At 57.2% G+C, this 16,498-nt stretch overlaps 1 protein-coding gene across 1 annotated transcript; it reads right to left on the bottom strand.

Moving 5' to 3' along the window:
- Window positions 1–816: 816 nt before the first annotated feature.
- On the bottom strand, window positions 817–16,496 carry LOC103767392 (sacsin-like). The gene is given in 8 exon segments (XM_029965314.1): window positions 817–9,895; window positions 9,897–11,289; window positions 11,762–11,850; window positions 12,092–13,442; window positions 13,807–13,953; window positions 14,246–14,348; window positions 14,538–14,625; window positions 16,474–16,496. Coding segments are annotated over 8 exon segments (11,901 nt in total). The 3' UTR covers window positions 817–1,188.
- Window positions 16,497–16,498: the final 2 nt, after the last annotated feature.

The following is a 16,498-nucleotide window of genomic DNA, read 5'->3' as shown; positions in this document are numbered from 1 at the left end:
CAAGGACCAGGAGTGAAGCTGAGCCTGGGAAGAAGGGAGGGGTGGGGGAAAGGTGTTTTCAGGTTTGTTCTTATTTCTTATTTTCCTACTCTGTTTAATTGGTAATAAGTTAAATCAATTTCCCCAAGTTGAGTCTGTTCTTACTGTGACAGTAATTGGTGAGTGATCTTCTGACCAATGGGATTTTCCTCTGTCATAAGTTTACTTGTTCTAAAAATCCAAGCAGGAATTTTTCTTTCCCCTGTCCCACTGTAAAAGAAAGATGCTGAACTAACTGGCAGGACCGCATTTCAAGCTGATGCCCCTCTCTAGGGCTGGGGGGGTGATGAGTTTTTTTTTCTTTCCCTCCTCTCCTTGGAAACAGGGACATGGGGCTTTTGTCTTAACTTAGGCAAGGTGTGTGTTGAAAAGGTCCGGGGCTGTTTTGCTCTTGGCTTGGTCATCTGGCTGTTTTCTGGCCTCAACTTGCCTGCACTCTGCTCTGCCCCCAGCCCAGACCTGCTCAGACTTCGCTGGAGAGGTCTGGCCCTCCTGCAGAGGAACTTTTTGGGTAGGGGGTCGCTCTTTTCCCTCCTCTGCTCCCGTATTTTGGCAGTGGTTTGTGCCCATTGACGAAGGGGGGGGGAGGGAAATCCTGGCCACAGCCAGCTGCAGACAGCATGAGTTTTTCATGGGAAGAACCTGCCCTTCTTTCCCCTTTTCCCCTTCCCCTCCTCGGTGTGGGGGGAAAATCTCCATTGTCGGCTTCTCCCGTGCTCTGGGGTTCCTGCTGGCAACACAGAGCGCTGCAGGCTCTGCTGCTCCAGTGATCCAACAGCGCCCCTGCCGACAGTTCTCTAAACCCCTTCATCACCATCTCCACCTTCCACACACCACCAGCCACCCATGACCTCTCCATGTCCTCTGAGTCCACTGTCAGTGAAGGGTCTACCAGCACTGCAACATTTATTATTGTACTTTATTTCCCCTGCTCTCAAGGCATGCCAATGGCACAGGCTACCCCGCAACATCCAGTGGCCTTGCCAATCTACTTCCAAAGCTCTCCTACCAGGCCTGGACAGTCTGAAATTGCTTGTGACAGGCCTGTGGCAAGTCCATGATGAGTCCACAACAGGTCCATGGTGGGTTTCTGGTGGGCCCATGGTGGTCCCTTAGCACAGCTGCCAGTGACCCTCTCTGGGGACATCCTCACTTTCTGCCCACATGGTCCTTCAATGTCCCCAGCACTTTCTGTGCCTGCTTCAGGACCTCCTCTTCATCCACACTGGGGAAGGCCTCGCTGGGGGTCATGGGGAAAGGGTGGTAATTTGGGTACTGTGTGGCCTTTCCATCCATGCCCTGTTTACATAACCACTGCATGTCCAGTACCAGGCCCCCCAGTTCTGGCTCTTTCGCCTCCAGCCATTTGGCAAGGCCCATCAGCCCTCCCAGGCCCTCAAAGGCTTCACCACGGCAAAGTACAGCAGCCACCAGTGCCTTCTCCAGGGCCTGGTGCACTTTGAAGAGGACCCAGTTGGGGCAGCAGCGCCGAATGTCATTGTGGGCTGCCTGCAGGTCACTCGTGGCCTGACGCAGCCACCGTAGGGCCTCGGGGATGGACGGAGTCAGGGCCATGGGCTCCTCAGTGCTCAGCCTGGAGCCACAACCTTTCTGTCCCCAGTGGTTCTGGGCAGTGCTCACAGGTTCGTACTGGACGCAGAGCTCCTGCAACACCTTTGGCCACCTGACATCATGCAGTGGCCTCAAGGCTGCAAGGCCAGGATCCACATCGCCACTCACCTTCCATGGCTTCCCCTCTGCCACAGCCTCCTCCTGCAGCCTCTTCTCCAGCTCTGGTGCAGCACCCACCAGTGCCACATTGTTCTCCTCCATAACAAAGGCCACATCCTGTGGCTCCTGGCAGACTAGCATTTCACGCAGCACGGACAAGGCAGATGCCTCCAGCTGTCCACCCAGCATGTTATTGATCTCCTGTGCTAGTGTCTCCAGGACCCTCAGCTGGTACCGGTTCAGCACCATCTCTGCATGCCGGATGTAGAGGAGCCGCTGGGCACCACCTGACAGGCACACATGGATGACCCGTGACTGGGAGCTGCCCTCCACCTTTGTCCCATTGTGGAGCAGCACAGTGCAGATGTTCTCACAGCACTGCACTTTCAGCTGCTCCACTGCAAAGCCACCATCCCCGTCCACTCCCATCACAGCCTTGTGGCTCTGCCACTGGAGCAGGGACACCAGCCCCAATCTAAACCATGGTGATACCAGGAGAGTCTGCAGACGCCTCTGCCCAGGGCAGTGAGAGCCATAGCGACATGGCCATGGACTGCCCTCCTCCAGCTGCTGCTCTGTCACCTCTGAGAGTGCCCGTGGCCGCAGGTGTGGTGGTAGCATTTGCAGCAGCCACCTGGCATTACATCCTGTCACTGGCAGGTCAGCCATGAACAAAAAGGTCTTCTTCAGGGCCTGAGCAGTCTCTGAGGGCAGGCAGTCATTGAAGCACAGCCTGTGGGATGGCTCTAGGCAGTCAGCAGTGCTCAGTAGGTACAGCTTAGCCACAGCAGAACAATCAGGGGGCTCTGGTGCCTCCCGCAGCAGCTGGAAGAAGTGCCGTGTGGCCAGCAGGACCACCTTCTTCTGAACACTAGTGAGGGTCCCACTGACATGGCTCTCCTGGTAGATTTGGGCCAGGACATGGCTGTAGTGAGTCAGTGTGGGGAACGTCACTACCCCAAGGTGTTGCAGGAGGTCTCCAAAGACAGCCACATGTGGGTCAGGCTTGAGGAGGTAGGGGTAAAAGTCAGCCTCATCTGGGAGCGATGTCACCACTTGCCGTGGCCTGGCCATGTCTCCTGACTTGGTCAGCACCACAGGCAGCTCAGCAAGGTGCTCTGCATCCACCTCCTTCAGACGAGTCTGCAAGAAGCTGTACATGTTCTGGAGCACTTTGGCCCGTGTGATCACCTGTTGTGGCGTCTGGCAGGCTGCCCTGCACACATGCTCCAGGTTGGTCACCACCAGGGCAGTGGGTACCTCTACAAGGACTCCCATGGCCTTCAGGAACTTCTTCTCGAGTTCAAGGGACTCTGGCAGAATGGTGGCTGATGTCCACAGCAGCTCAGCCACATTTTGGCAGTGGTAAATGCTGCCCTTCAGGGCCACAGGCTTAATGCAGGTTGCAAAAGGGGGATGGAGGTTGCTCAAGCTTTGGGGGATGGCCAGTGGAGGCAGGAAGTGGATTGAGGCAATTTGCTCTGGGAAACCTGCTGATTCAGTATTTTCCAACAGGGTTTCAAGCTCTTTGAGCATCTCCTCCTGTCGCTTCAGCAGATTTGCAGTGTGGCAGGTAGCCTGAGCAGCTTCATGCTCTATCTCCTGGGCCAGTGCCACAAAATCCTCTACAGAGAGACTGGTGCGGACCCCTGCCTCTAACAGAAACTCTTCAACTGCCAAATTCATCCCTAGCTCCTTAAAGAAAGATTTAGGCACAAAGCGGTTTTGGAGCCCCAGAGTGCGGAAGGAGGGCGCATTGATGTAAAAGTAGGAGGCTAAGCGCAGTGTACCACGGGCATCAGGTATAAAGGGCACATTCTGAAATGCTGCCACAACAGCCTTCCTGGTCTGACTATCACAGATGGGTTGCAGGACAAAGAACAACCGTACAGCTTCCATAAGGTCTTGTTGAGTGAGCTGGGACAGCCGGGGTAGCACCACGGTGATGAAGAGCTTTCGGTCATCAGTGTCCTCCCATTTCAAATCCTTGGCCAGCCGCTTGTGGATTGGGTCTGATGTGAGCAGCACCGTGTCTTTGTCCAGGTTGTACAGGGCTTGGGCACCCAGGGGCACTTCCAGGTACTGTCTGTGGAGCAACAGTACCTTGCGGTAGGCAGCCACTGCTACATAGCCCCCACCAAATTTCCGGAAGAGAGGCAGGAGCCGGAGCTGCTCCAGTGCACACGAATCCAGCTTTCCCTGCACAAAGCACAGCAGAGTAGTCACATGCTCCTCCTTTAAGTCCCCCCAGCAAAGATCAGCTCCAGTGTCTGCCAGGTGGGCCACTACAGCCCTGGGCTCTGTGACCTGCAGTGCCCTTGGCTTCAAGCAGAGGTGGGCAAAATCAAAGGGTAGCAGGGACCACTGGAGCATAGGGATGCCCAGTTTGTGCAGCACCTTTTCCACTTCTGAGTGACAGTTAAAAAGAACTCTGGAGAGGGAGGATAGTGGCACTAGGTGCTTTGAGTCTGTCTTATTCCCCTGAATAGGCAGCACTGCCATGTCCTGGAGATGATCCATGAATGACTTCATGTTTGCATCCAACTCCACTGAGGCCTTTCCCTGTGTGTGGACAAAACTGTCAAAGAAGGTCCACAGTCCCTTGAGCCACTTTTCCCCCTCTGGGGTCCACTTCAGCTGACCCAGTGCCTCCTGGATGAGTGGTGTGGCTTCTGGGAGGCCAAGCTCCTTCACAAAGCAAGGTGGGATCCAATCAGGAACACACTTTTGGGCAAAGCGGTGCTTGTGGTGGGGGAAGAGGTGGGCAAAGGAGTTCTTGAAGACTGGATGACGGACGCTGAGAGTATTCAGATAACCATCTTGTGTGGCTAGCAAGGGCAAGCCTTCCAGTTCTTCCTTGTCCACATCCTTGGGAGCACCGTGGGAGTACCTGCTCCATCCTGCTAAGTACTTCAGCAGGATGGAGCAGCTCTCCGGGGTCCCCAGGGATGTCTCAGCCACCTTGCAAGGCACAGGCAGAGCCAGGGCCTTGAGGAAGCACTGGACAGAGGCGGGGCTTAAGGCAGCAGCGCTCACCTGGGCTTCAATGAACTGCTCATGGATCTGCCGCAAGTGGGTGAATGCTGGAACCAGTTTCATGTTCAGGTGCTGCAGCACCTTCTGAACATCTGGGTCTGGCGTCACCTCAAGAAAGTATGGCTCTGTTAGCACATCCTTTCCACCTGGAGATGCCCAGGTTATTGTCACCGTGCTGCCAGGTGACTTCTCGTGGTACACAGGCACCAGGGGCAGGCGTGCATGACTCAGGTGCTTATAGACCTCCCTCACCATGTCCTGAAAGATAGGGAGCACCCTTGTCACAATAGGGAAAAACCGGAGGAAGTGTAAGTCCAGGTGCTGCTGGCAGAGATTCAGGGACTTGTACCGGAGCTCTTCTGGCCCCAAGGCTTTCCACTGCCTGGTGAGAAAGTCACAGTATAGTGGAACCACCAAGTGCCGGAGCAAGAAGTCATTCCAGGCTGCCTCTGTGCAGCCTTTGTCCCAGCGAAGACTGCGTCTGGCTGCATCCACAGAGAAGTTGGCATTGATGTGCACAGGCAGCCCAGTTTTCAACGGCAGTGGGAGGGTACAGAAAGCTTTGCCTGTGATTGTGTTCAATGGCTCCAGGCAGGCAGCCACAGCCCCATAGGGCAGACACTCAAGCACCGGAGACTCCTCAGCCCCCTTCTGCATCCCAATTTGGGAGATCACCCTCCACACAGTTCTGGTCTTGGTCTTGCTGTTTTTGACTTTCATGATATAGGAGACAGAGGTGGGGCCGTTCCCATCCATGGCGTGGCTTAATCTTGCTTGAAAACCCCGTCTCAGCTCTGCATCACCATCTGTGAGCTCTGTTGTCACCCGCAGCCTCTCCACCAACTGTTTCCCATCTGGGGGGATCTCAGAGAAGACCACAGTGTGGATATGTCGGAGGAAGAGCACCAAATCCTCACCTTCCTCAGCCAGTGTTTCCTCTATGTTCACAAGGTCTTGGTCTCGCACGACCATGTCAGACACCCTGGAGTTGGGAGCCTCAGCTGCAGTGCGGAGTGGCAGCCGGAAAAGGACACCCTGACTCAGGTTGAAGAGGGAGGGTAGGAAGGTGTCATAAACATCTGGAAAATTCTTCTTGAATTCAGGGTTGACAGCGAACATCCCACCAGGCTTCTCAGCTGTGGCTATGGGCACGTAGTAGAGATGGGGGTCAGAGACACACAGGGCACTGTCTCCAGTCAGGAAGGCTGGGCAGTCAGTAAAGTGGAAGACAGTGTTGAAGCCAAGGCCATATTTGCCTGTGACATCCTGCCGGCCTTGCTTGCCACCCACCCCCAGACGCTGAATGCCTTCAATGTCCTGCTGCTGGAAGGGCCTGTCATTGTAGATGCAGAGGGCAGGGCCCTGCAGGACGTTCCATTTCTCACTGAAAGTGGCTTTCACTGGGTGCTGCCGGCGGTCCCACACAAAGTGCACAAGCCCTGCACCAGCATCATCTGCATTCTGGAGCACCTCTTTCACCATATCAGAAGCCGATGCTGGGTACTCCTTTAAGATGTTCTTCAGACGTGTTGGCAAGTCTTCACGGGCACCAAATGGCTGTGCCCAGAGGGTCAGGTCATCAGTGATGAGCTGACTCCTCTCCAGTGCTCGGTGAAGTGTGGTAGGCACCCCACAGCGCAGGGCTGCAGCTCGGGACAGCTGTTTATGGCACAGGAGGACATCTCTGTCCAATTGCATCCATGGTGTATCATTGAAGTGAAGCTTGTCCTGTGGACGCAAAATGCCCTCCTCATCAGGCAGAAAGAGTCGCTGGGTCTGGTAGGCATCTGGCTTGTTGCCATCTTCCATCAAGCCACAAGACACCAGCCGCAAGGCCAGAGCCAGCTCCAGGGCAGGCAGCGGCTTTCCAACATGTGTCTCTGCCAGGGTGCAGAGCACTCGGGCATAATCATCCCAGGTGAAGGTGTGGCGCAGCCCCACACACTCCCAGAGTTGGCCATAGCGCTTGTATTGCTTTTGGAGCTGATGAAGGTATGGGACAGCGTCAAATGACAGTGTCTCAGCCACAGCTGTGACTGGCACAAAATGGGAGCCCACCAAGATGAAGGGTTCCCCTTGGGCCACTGCAGAAGCCACTTCATCCCAGCTGGAGTGACCTTTCTGGAGCAGCATGTTCAGGTGCTTGTAGCAGCAGTTGGTGCTGTCCTGCAGGTTCTCCAAAGGAAGAGAGTTGGAGCTACAGCTCAGTGCCTGCAGCTGCTTAAGGACTGTAGCTGATGGTATCTGCCGGTCCAGTCCCAAGAAGGATATAACCTCCCTGGGGAGACTGAAGTTTTCCCCCAGTGCTTTAGGAGCCAAGATAGGGTGAATGAGTCCCACTAGTGGGGCATGGAGGTGATGGTAGAGCTGGGCAGCTGGCAACAGCACATGTTCACCAGAGGGCAGTGTACCAGGGAGGAAGGGCACAGTCTGGAAAGCAACCTGCAGGGTATTGTTCACTCTCTCCTTCACTGCATCCTGAAGCAGCTCAAGGATACAGGCAGCCCTCTGGCAGCCTTGAGCACGATTCTTGGTCCAGACAAGCTGCACGGTCTTTGCCCGCTCCAGCAGCTCTGGCAGGGCCATTGTGTTCTTCACCATGCCCAGCCTCTCCAGTTGGTTTAGTCTCTCTGGGGAAAGGAAGGCATTCCCAGTGGGGAAGCACCCATCCTTAGGGTCATATAAAGGGGCAGCACGGCCTCTGGGATGCACCAAGCGATTGATGAGCTGCAGGTGGCCATGAGGGGTGGCAGGAATGCAGGGCACTGTCTGCAGCACTTTGTCCACATCATCATGGGCCATATCCAGTGCATGGAGAAGCAGTGGGTTCCGGTCAACAGCAGAGAGCTTTTCCAAGTTGGGAAGCACGAGATCACAGTAAAAGCGGGGCCAGTCATAGGTGCCAGCATCCACTGCCTTCCCAAGGCCCTTCTGCACATGCTCTGGCAAGGCCACAGCTAACAGGGGATGGGGCACAGTGGTGGCAAAGACACGCTTCGCCACATCACCCAGCTTGGGGTGTCTGTCCACATTCTGGTGTAAGAAGCAGGCATCCTGCAGTGAGCACCATGAGCGGCCATCAGAAAAGAGCCTGGGGCCATTCCTGGCTGCCACAGCATGGTAGAAACCAGTCACGGCCTCTGTAAAGGGGTAACGGGCAGTGTTAAAGTCTGGCCAGAAGAGATGATACTCATAGTTCTTCAACTCACCTGCCTCATGCATGGCACGGAGGTGGTCTAGTGCCTGGAGCCAGGCAATCGGCACAGCATTGCGGAGCAGCAGCCGGTTCCACTTACCCCGCTCCGCGGTGTCCCACAGCCCCTTGCGGTTTGAGAGGATGCTGAAGGCCCCATGCACATGGATTGGTAGCCCTGAGATGACTGGTATGGGAAGGTGGCAGAAGACTTGCCCCTTCTCGCCATCCAGGCGCGGTACCCACTTGCCATCTTCAGTAAGGGTAAGGGGAAGGCCCACACCAGCCATGGGATGTGGAGGACAGAGTCCTGCCCGTGTGTCCTGGTGAAACAATTCCAGCAGTTCCCCATTACCCTGACACACCAAAACCAAGTAGTGCCGTATGGTCTTGGATTCCTCCTCGCAGGCTGAGAGCTGCTCAATGGCCGCCCAGCCTGGGGGGTCCCCAGGGGACACCAAGTCTTGGATCTCCTTTCGCCGCAGTGTGGCCAGAGGTATGGTATTCTCTGCAGAGGAGGCCATATCTGGCAGCATCTCCAAGGACAGCTCCCTCACCTTCTTCAGGAAGAGCAGCAGGAGCCAGTTAGAACCAAGGAAACCAGTGCCAAGGGACTGGATGCGCTCTGTACCAAAGGCCTCTGAGCAAATCTGCGATGTAATGGCTTCCTCTTCAGTGCGAAAAGGCAGGCGGAAAAGGCTCCCTAGAAAGGGTCCTGGCTCAGGCAGGCAGCACCCAAAGATACCATGGTAGGGCTGGAACTGCTCAGCAAAGACACGGAGGATGCGTGGTCGGCTGGAGAAGTCCAGGCGGATGCCAGGGCAGCCGGCCCTGGGGATGTGTTTGCCCAGATGGATGCCATTGGGATCAAAGATGAGCAGTGTCTCCCCACTCAGCACTGCTGGCACATCTGTGATACGGTAGACAGAGCTGAAGCCCAGCCCAAAGCGCCCAATCCGGCCTGCCTGCCCCTCCTTTGTAGCAGCCCCAATCCGCGTGATGTTACGGAGGTCATCCTCTGTGAACAGGGCATTGTTGTAGACCCAGAGGGCTGGGCCGTGGCAGGCAACCATGCCTGGGTCTAGCAGCCCAGAGGTGGCCTTTCTGCAGCACCGGAGGTCCAGGAGGAAGCGGCACACAGTAGCTCCGGCATCCTCTGCATTCTGGACCATCTCTGTGAAGAGGTCGCTCTCTTCGCCATACTCCCGGAGGATGTTGCGGAGGCGTAAGGTGATGGGCTCCGAGGGGCCACAGGCTGTGAATGGCTCTGGCCCCAGCACCCGCATACTGAGTAGCTCTGCACCAAGGAATATGGCTGTGCTGGATGGTACTGCCTCATGCACCACCTCCTGAACATCCTCCTCATCGTCCAGCTCCATGTCTAGGTACACGGTAGAAGCAGCTGGGCAAAGGGCAAAGCCTGAGCCCTCCGGAATCCTCACAGGAACCGGCACGGTGCCCTCGCCCTGGTGCCCCCGACTCTTCAGCCACTCCAGGACAGCTACGACCACCTGCAACTCTGTGGCAGTGCCCGCTCTGGAGCTGCGTGTGTTTATGTCCTGCCTCAGGTAGCGCAGGGCTGACACTGCCCTCTCCTCACTCACCCCCACCGCCACCCCCCAAGCACTGAAGAGGCAGCTGTAGGGCAGGAAGTCAGGGGGCACGTGGGGCACCAGCATCCCCAGCTCCAGCTCCTCAGGATAGCCCAGCACGGCATCACGTGGCAGGACAAATCCAGACCCAGTCCACACCACAGCATCATCCGGGGCGGTCCTAAAGACCTCCAGGTTTTCTTGCATGTGCCAGTAAATGGGCTGGAGAGCGGAACCCACCTTATCCATGTTCCCATGCCCTGCCAGCTTTCTCAGCTGCTCCCACACTCTCTCTGGTGGTGGTCTGGCTCAGCCCCAGCTCTTTCTCTGCCTCTGGCAAAAAGGCATCAGTCAGGGGCATGGCAAGCCCCACTAGGCACTGGTACTGAGTGGATCGCAGCTCCCTGGGCGGCAGGAAAGGCTGCCCAGGCATTCCAGTGCACTTGGAGCAAGGCACCCATGGCAGGGCCTGAAGCCTCTGGAGCTCTGCAGCACTGAAGCCAGTCAGTGCCTTGGGGAGGTTGCAGACCTTGATCAGTGCCTCAGCCCTGTCCAGAGCCACTGTGTCACCCTGACTCACTTTTGCTGCAGCCGAGAGGATGTCTGAAGGCAGCAGACACCCCTCACCGTGCCGCAAGCCCAGGGCCCTCAAGGCACGGAGGACAGAGAGACTGTGGAAGGCAGCAGGAGGAAAGCGCTCAGGTCCCAGCAGCGCCTGCAAAGTGCTGTCGCAGGGGTCGTAGAGGTCTCGTGGGCAGGCAGGGCCATTGGGGGTCTCCAGGAAGGCCAGCTCACTGCAGGCTTGCCGGAGCAGGGGGCTCTGTGCAAAGGCAACCTCTCCGTGCTGCAGCACCCACAGTAGCAGAGCCTGTGTCTCAGTTGCCCGCCCCTCATAGGCGCCTTGGGCCACGGCTTTGATGGCCTTCAGCATAACGTGGGTTGCACTGATGAGGGGCCTCTGGAGCCTCCCAAGGAGCTGCTGGTCAGCTTCATCTCGGCACTGCAACATGGCCTCCGGCAGAAGCACATCTCTGGGCATCTCCAGCTCTGGCTCCAGCATCGGGGTGGCATTAGCCGGTACCAACTCCGTGGGCTGTGGGGTGGCCAAGCAGGGCAGTGGCATAAAGAGAGGCAGAGCAGCCAAGGTGGCCCTGTCCTGCTCTGTCAGGGATGGGACATCTGCCAGGTAGAGTCGGAGGGTGACCACATCCACATCAGGCAGCGAGGCCATGCGGGAGGCCACTGCTACAACCCCCTGCCTGCCCAGGGCTCGCAAGGCATTGAGGGGGGATGGAGGCAGGACGTAGCGGGACAGGGAGCGGTGCCACATGCCCGGTGGCACCACTGGGCAACCCAGGACCTCCAGTACAGAGGCCACAGCAGGTGGCAGGTGCTGGTCCTCCCATGCCTGGAAAATGAGACTGGACTCAGGTATAAGCAGAGCCAGACAGATACTGGGGGCATCCAGTGGGGACAGGGATATGAGAGGAAGCCCCTCCAGCGGGCCCAGGTCTTCCACGTGGTGGGCCAGGAATTGCCACAGGGCTGGGAACCAGGAGGCTGGGGGCTGGGGAGGTCCTTGGGCCGGGCACCAGTTCACTGGGGTTGAAGACTGGGATGTCCAGGTGGGGGGCAGAGCCAAGCGCAGGGTCTGTACAGTCACAGCTGGGTCCAGCAGAACCAGGTTGGGGAAGAGACCTGTGTGCAAGAGGTAGAGGCTGGACTAGAAGCACATGGGACCTGGGACCTGACAGGGGGACCCAGGATGTGGGGGAAAGAGCCTGAGATCTGCAGGGGATGGGTGGCCCCCCATACTGGAGATGGGAGGACCTGGGTTCTGGAGGGATAGTGGATACCCTGAATAGGAGGACAGTAAAACCCCAGACTGGTGGAGATAAAGGAAATCTGAGAAAGAAAAGAGGTATTAGGGGGACCAGTATTAGGGGGCACTGGTCTTCAGATGAGGAACACAAAGACACCCAGAATCCAAGGGAGCACAGGGGGGACAGGGGAATGTGGGAAGAACAGCAAGGACAGTGGAGTCCCCAGAGACACAGGGAGATACAGGGAGATACTGGGGCTGCAGAGGAGCCCCAGGCTATACGAGGGTGTTGGTGTTTAGACGGCAACCAGGGGACCGAAGATAGTCCAGGGCCCCCCCCTCTCTTACCTGTCTTGGCAATGCCTCGCAGGAGGCTGTCCAAGCCCAGCTCCAGGTCTGAAGGCAGGAAGGACCCCATCAGGCCAGGCAGGAGCTCCCTGTGGGGACAAAGAGTGGTGCTGGGGGACTAGAGGGGTAATGGGGGGCAGGTAGCTTCCTAGACACCTGCTTCAGCTCCCACTTGGTGACACCAGGTGAGAAGAGGGCAGTGAGGATCCCAAATGTCCAGGTTCAGCTGTGGTCCCCCTTTCCAGCTCAAGAGTGGGAGCTGCACCTCTGGGCAACTGGCTCTCCTGTCCGCTCCACAGGGAATGGGGCTGTCAGGGGTTGAGGGCTTACCTGGGGCAGTCGGATGTGTCCGCGTAGACAATGGTTGATGCAGTTCCAAAGGCCACGAAGGTCCCATCAGCGCGAGGCAGGAGGGGGAGACCCCGGAGCTCAGCATGGCACCCATCCCCGACCACGTAACGCAGCAGGGAGAGACGGTCGGCAGCTGGGAGGTCGATGGCCCCATGGCGCCGCAGCACCTCCCGCACATGTCCCGCTGTGGCCTCCCGCATGCCCTTCGGCATCGCCAAAGCCAGCGCCCTCCACACGTGGGCTGGGACCTCAGCCAACGGCTCCCCAGCTGCCACCAGCAAGGCCCGGACTGCCTTCTGTGCAGCCACGTCCCCCACAGCCTCTGGCAGCAGCACAGCCTCTGGCAGCAGCACAGCCTCAGGCGCCCGCAGATGCCCTGCCACCCCCTCTGCAGCTGGCACCAGGAGAGGGGCAGCTGCCAGTTCCTGGCAGACACGGGTCACCAGGCTGCAGATCCGGCCAGAGCTTGGCATGCACTCAGGGTCTGGCCAGATGCCGTAGACATCTGTGCCAGGTAGAGCCATGGCCACAGCGGCCAAGTGGCTGTAGACCCGGGGCAGGAGGTCAAGCAGCAACAGGGCGTTCCAGCAGGCATCTTCCTCGCCCTTCTCACCCTGCTCAGGCCAGCGGAGGTGGCGGCGGTCATCAGAGAGGGCGAAGGGAGCACTGACATGGACGGGTAGCCCCGTGGCCATCTCGTCAGTGGCTGGCAGGGGCAGGAAGCAGCAGAGCCGCCCTTGGCAGGGTCCACGGAGGGGGCGTGCCAGGCTCAGCTCTGGGCAGCACCCTAGCCCTGTGCCCAGTGCCATGACTGGCCCCTCTGTGGCCCTGCCTGTGGCTACCAGCCACTCGCTCACGTCACCCACCCCATTCCCATGCAAGGCCACCAGGCACCACGCCAGACTCAGCCCCTCATCCCCTGATGGCACTGGGACAGGGAGAGGCTGAGGGGATGCCACAAGAGTCCCCATGAGTGTCTGGACCCCATCAGGGGCCACACGGTGCAGGGCCACACAGCGGACATGGCGGAGGAAGAGGAGGGCAAGAGGGCCATCAGTGAGGAATGTCTGGATGAGGCTGCAAATGCGCTCAGGATCGGAGACCCCTGCAGCGATTTCTGAGGGTTGCCGGCGAAGGGGAAAGCGGAAGAGGGTGCCCTGGGGAGAGGCACGGTGTTGTCCCACAGCTTCCAGTCCAGCCCAGAAGGGCTCGAAAAGGCCGGGAAAGTCCTGAGCTGCAGAGATGTCCCAGCGCTTGCCAGCACCTGGCAGCACCCGGCATTCGGGGTCCAGCACCCCCAAGTATGGGGGGCTCAACACACCTGGCAGGTCTGGAGACATGAGAACCATGAGGCCTTCACAGGGATGACATGGACACCACTGCCTCCCCAGATCATCCTAACCTATCAGTAACCCAAAGGTCCATCCAATACTCCCATCTCTACAGTGCTTCCCATGATCCAAAGCCTAATCCCAATTCATCAGCTCTCCCTCCGTTTTCTGCTGTTGCTCTGCCCTCCACTGCCACCTAGCCTCCCTTCAGCCTCCTGGTGCTTCAGATTTCCTCACTTCACACTGCCCTCCATTTTGCATACCTCACTACCCCCCAGTTCTCCCCCGCTCCTATAGTTCAGAACCTCCAGTAAAACCCATGTCCCCAGTTCAATCACAGTTGAGGTTTCCGGTGCTACTCACCAGTGAGGTGGTAGACAGAAGTGAAGCCCAAGCCGAAGCGCCCCACAGTGTGGGGATCCTCCCGCTTGTGCGACACCCCTGGGCGCTGAATCCCTGTCCAGTCCTGAGGTGACATCACAGCATCATTGTAGGCCAGGAGAGCTGGGCCTGGTGACCAGGACCATGAGTTAGGGGAGAACTGGGACATGTAGGGGGCTCTGTGACCCAGACTCAGTGTTCCCACAATCTCAGTCCCATGAAATGCTCCTAAGTACCACTGAGTCTTCCCAGTACCCTTCAGTGACCTCAGAACATCCCAAAACCCCTCATCAGCTCCAGTTCCCCCAGTTCCCTGATCATTCTTCAATTCTTCACCAATATCACCCAGTCCGTCCCAGCATCAGCCAGTGCCACCCCAGTGCTTCATCTGGTCTCTCCCAGTGCCCATAGCACCTCTCACCCTGGGTGCCCTCCAGTCCCCCTCCGTTGATGCTGAATTCTCGCTCATCGGACACAAACACGACCTCTTTAGCGCCAGCATCATCCGCATTCTGCACCAGCTCCTGGAATTAAGAATGAGTGCATGGTCACCTGGGCTGTCCCAGGCCCATGAGAAAAGCACTGACCTTCTCTAGCTGGGAACCAAGGTCCTGGAACTGGTGCTGGGCAAGGACCAACTGCCCCCACTGCCTGGGTTGGTCTGCCCAGCTGGGCAGGAGAGTCTGGATAGGTGGGTTCCCTGGGAGTCTCACCTTGAGGATTTGCCCCCCATCTGGGTACTTCTGCAGGATGCTGTGCAGGTAATCAAGGAAGACGGGTGCCTGCTGGCAGAAAGTCTCCCTGTAAAGCAGAGAGAAGGGGAAAGAGTGTGGGGGAGGGTGCGTAACCAGGACTCTATGTCCTCCTTGAATCCCCCAGATGTCCCCTTCCTCGGAGTCAAGGACCCCATCTTTTCCCAGGACTCTCTGAAACAACCACCTCCAAGGACTACACCCACACTTTCCCAGGGTCCCCACCTCTTCCTGGAATGCTCCAATGTCCTGGTTTTGGCTGGGATAGAGTTAATTTTCTTCCCAGTGCTGTGTTTGGGATTTGGCAGGAGAACAATGCTGGTAACACACTGATGCTGGAACTGGTGTTCAGTCATGCTTATTCCAAGTCAAGGACTTTTCAGTGTCCCATGTGTCAGAGACTGAAGTGTTTGATGATTTATGCATTCTAGGAGACTTTTGCAGGCTTTTGACTTTTTGATGGGCAACTGGGCCCATCCCCCCTCCTCCAGCACAGATGTCAAGCCCAACAAGGCGGGAAGAGCCGAGCTTGCAGGCTTTTGACTGTTGCACTGTACCTCTGATGGCCCATAGAAGCCCATCCCCCCTCGCCAGTCGGGAAAAGGGCGGGAACCAGGCCAGACACAGCAGCTCTTGCGCAGGGCCCAGGGAGAGGTTGGAGGCAGGAGGCATGGCCCGTGACACTGATCATGGATATGATAATTCATAACTTCTTGGAGTGTGGGGGCTTCCCTCCTTCACCCCCAGCAGATCAAGGCCACCACTTCAACCGACAGACATGGAAGCTGCAACTATCAAATTTCATCGCTGGACCCCGTGGGTGGTGACTATGGACATCTGTCCACTCTCAGCTTTTCTTTCCCTTACTCTCCCTTGCTCTTATCCCGCCTTTCTCTCCCCTATGCATTTTTCTCCTCCCCAGAAAGGTTATGACAGCACCCAAAAATGTTAACTTACCTCTTGATTCAAAATTGTTAAAATAAATCTTATCAATATATGTTTTCATACACCGATTATTTAGTGTCGTTTCCCTTTAATCCACCCCAAAGGAATTTTTGATAAAACCTGGGTTACCCCCTCCCCCCTCTTTTCCTGGGGCGGGTCGTAACACCATGCTCTGCCAGCGAGGGGGGAGCATGGCCAGAAGAGCCGACTCAAACTGGTTGGGCGCTAAGAAAACTGTCATGGCTTAGTCCCAGCTGGGAACTCAGTCCCAAGCAGCCGCTCGCTGCTCCCAGTAGGATGGGGAGGAGAATCAGGAAAAGCTAAAACCTGTGGTTTTTAGCTGATATTAGTGCTACTACTAATAGTAACGAAAGGGGGAGAGAGAGAAACAAAACCCAAGATAAACCAGTAATGCCCAACAGTCACTCACCACCCCTCTGATCCATGCCCAGCCCGTACCCCAGCAGTGACCAGCGGCTCCCGGACACCCCACCACTACCACTCTGTTTCTACACTGGGCAGGAGGTTTTGTGATACAGAACTTCCCTCAGGCCAGTTCGGATTGGTTCTCCTGGCCATGCTCCCCCCTCAGTGGCAGAGCATAGGACACTGAAAAGTCCTTGACTTGGAGTAAGCACGACTGAACACCAATTCCAGCATGTGTGCTACCAGCGTTGTTCTCCTGCCCAATCCCAAGCACAGTGCTGGACCAGCTTCTGGGAAGAAAATTAACTCTATCCCAGCCAAAATCAAGACATTCAGCAACCCGGAAACTCCCTCCCTGCAAGCCCTGACCCTCGCAGTCCCCACCTCCCTCAGTCACCCTTCAGCTCTCCCTGAACTCCTGGTCTCACCAACAGCCCCCTGCGACCCCTGCAACGCTCCAGCCACCCCTTGTGTCCCCCCACAAGCCCCCAGTGAAACCTCAGTGACAAGCCCCAGACCGACTCACGCCTTTGGCTGCCTGAGGGTCATGA

This window comes from Manacus vitellinus, unplaced genomic scaffold (genome assembly GCF_001715985.3).
Source record: "Manacus vitellinus isolate BGI_N305 unplaced genomic scaffold, ASM171598v3 scaffold_97_pilon, whole genome shotgun sequence".
NCBI classification, from domain to species: Eukaryota; Metazoa; Chordata; class Aves; order Passeriformes; family Pipridae; genus Manacus; species Manacus vitellinus.
Note: the sequence above shows the minus strand (reverse complement) of the source record. Positions and strands in the feature narration are given on the sequence as shown.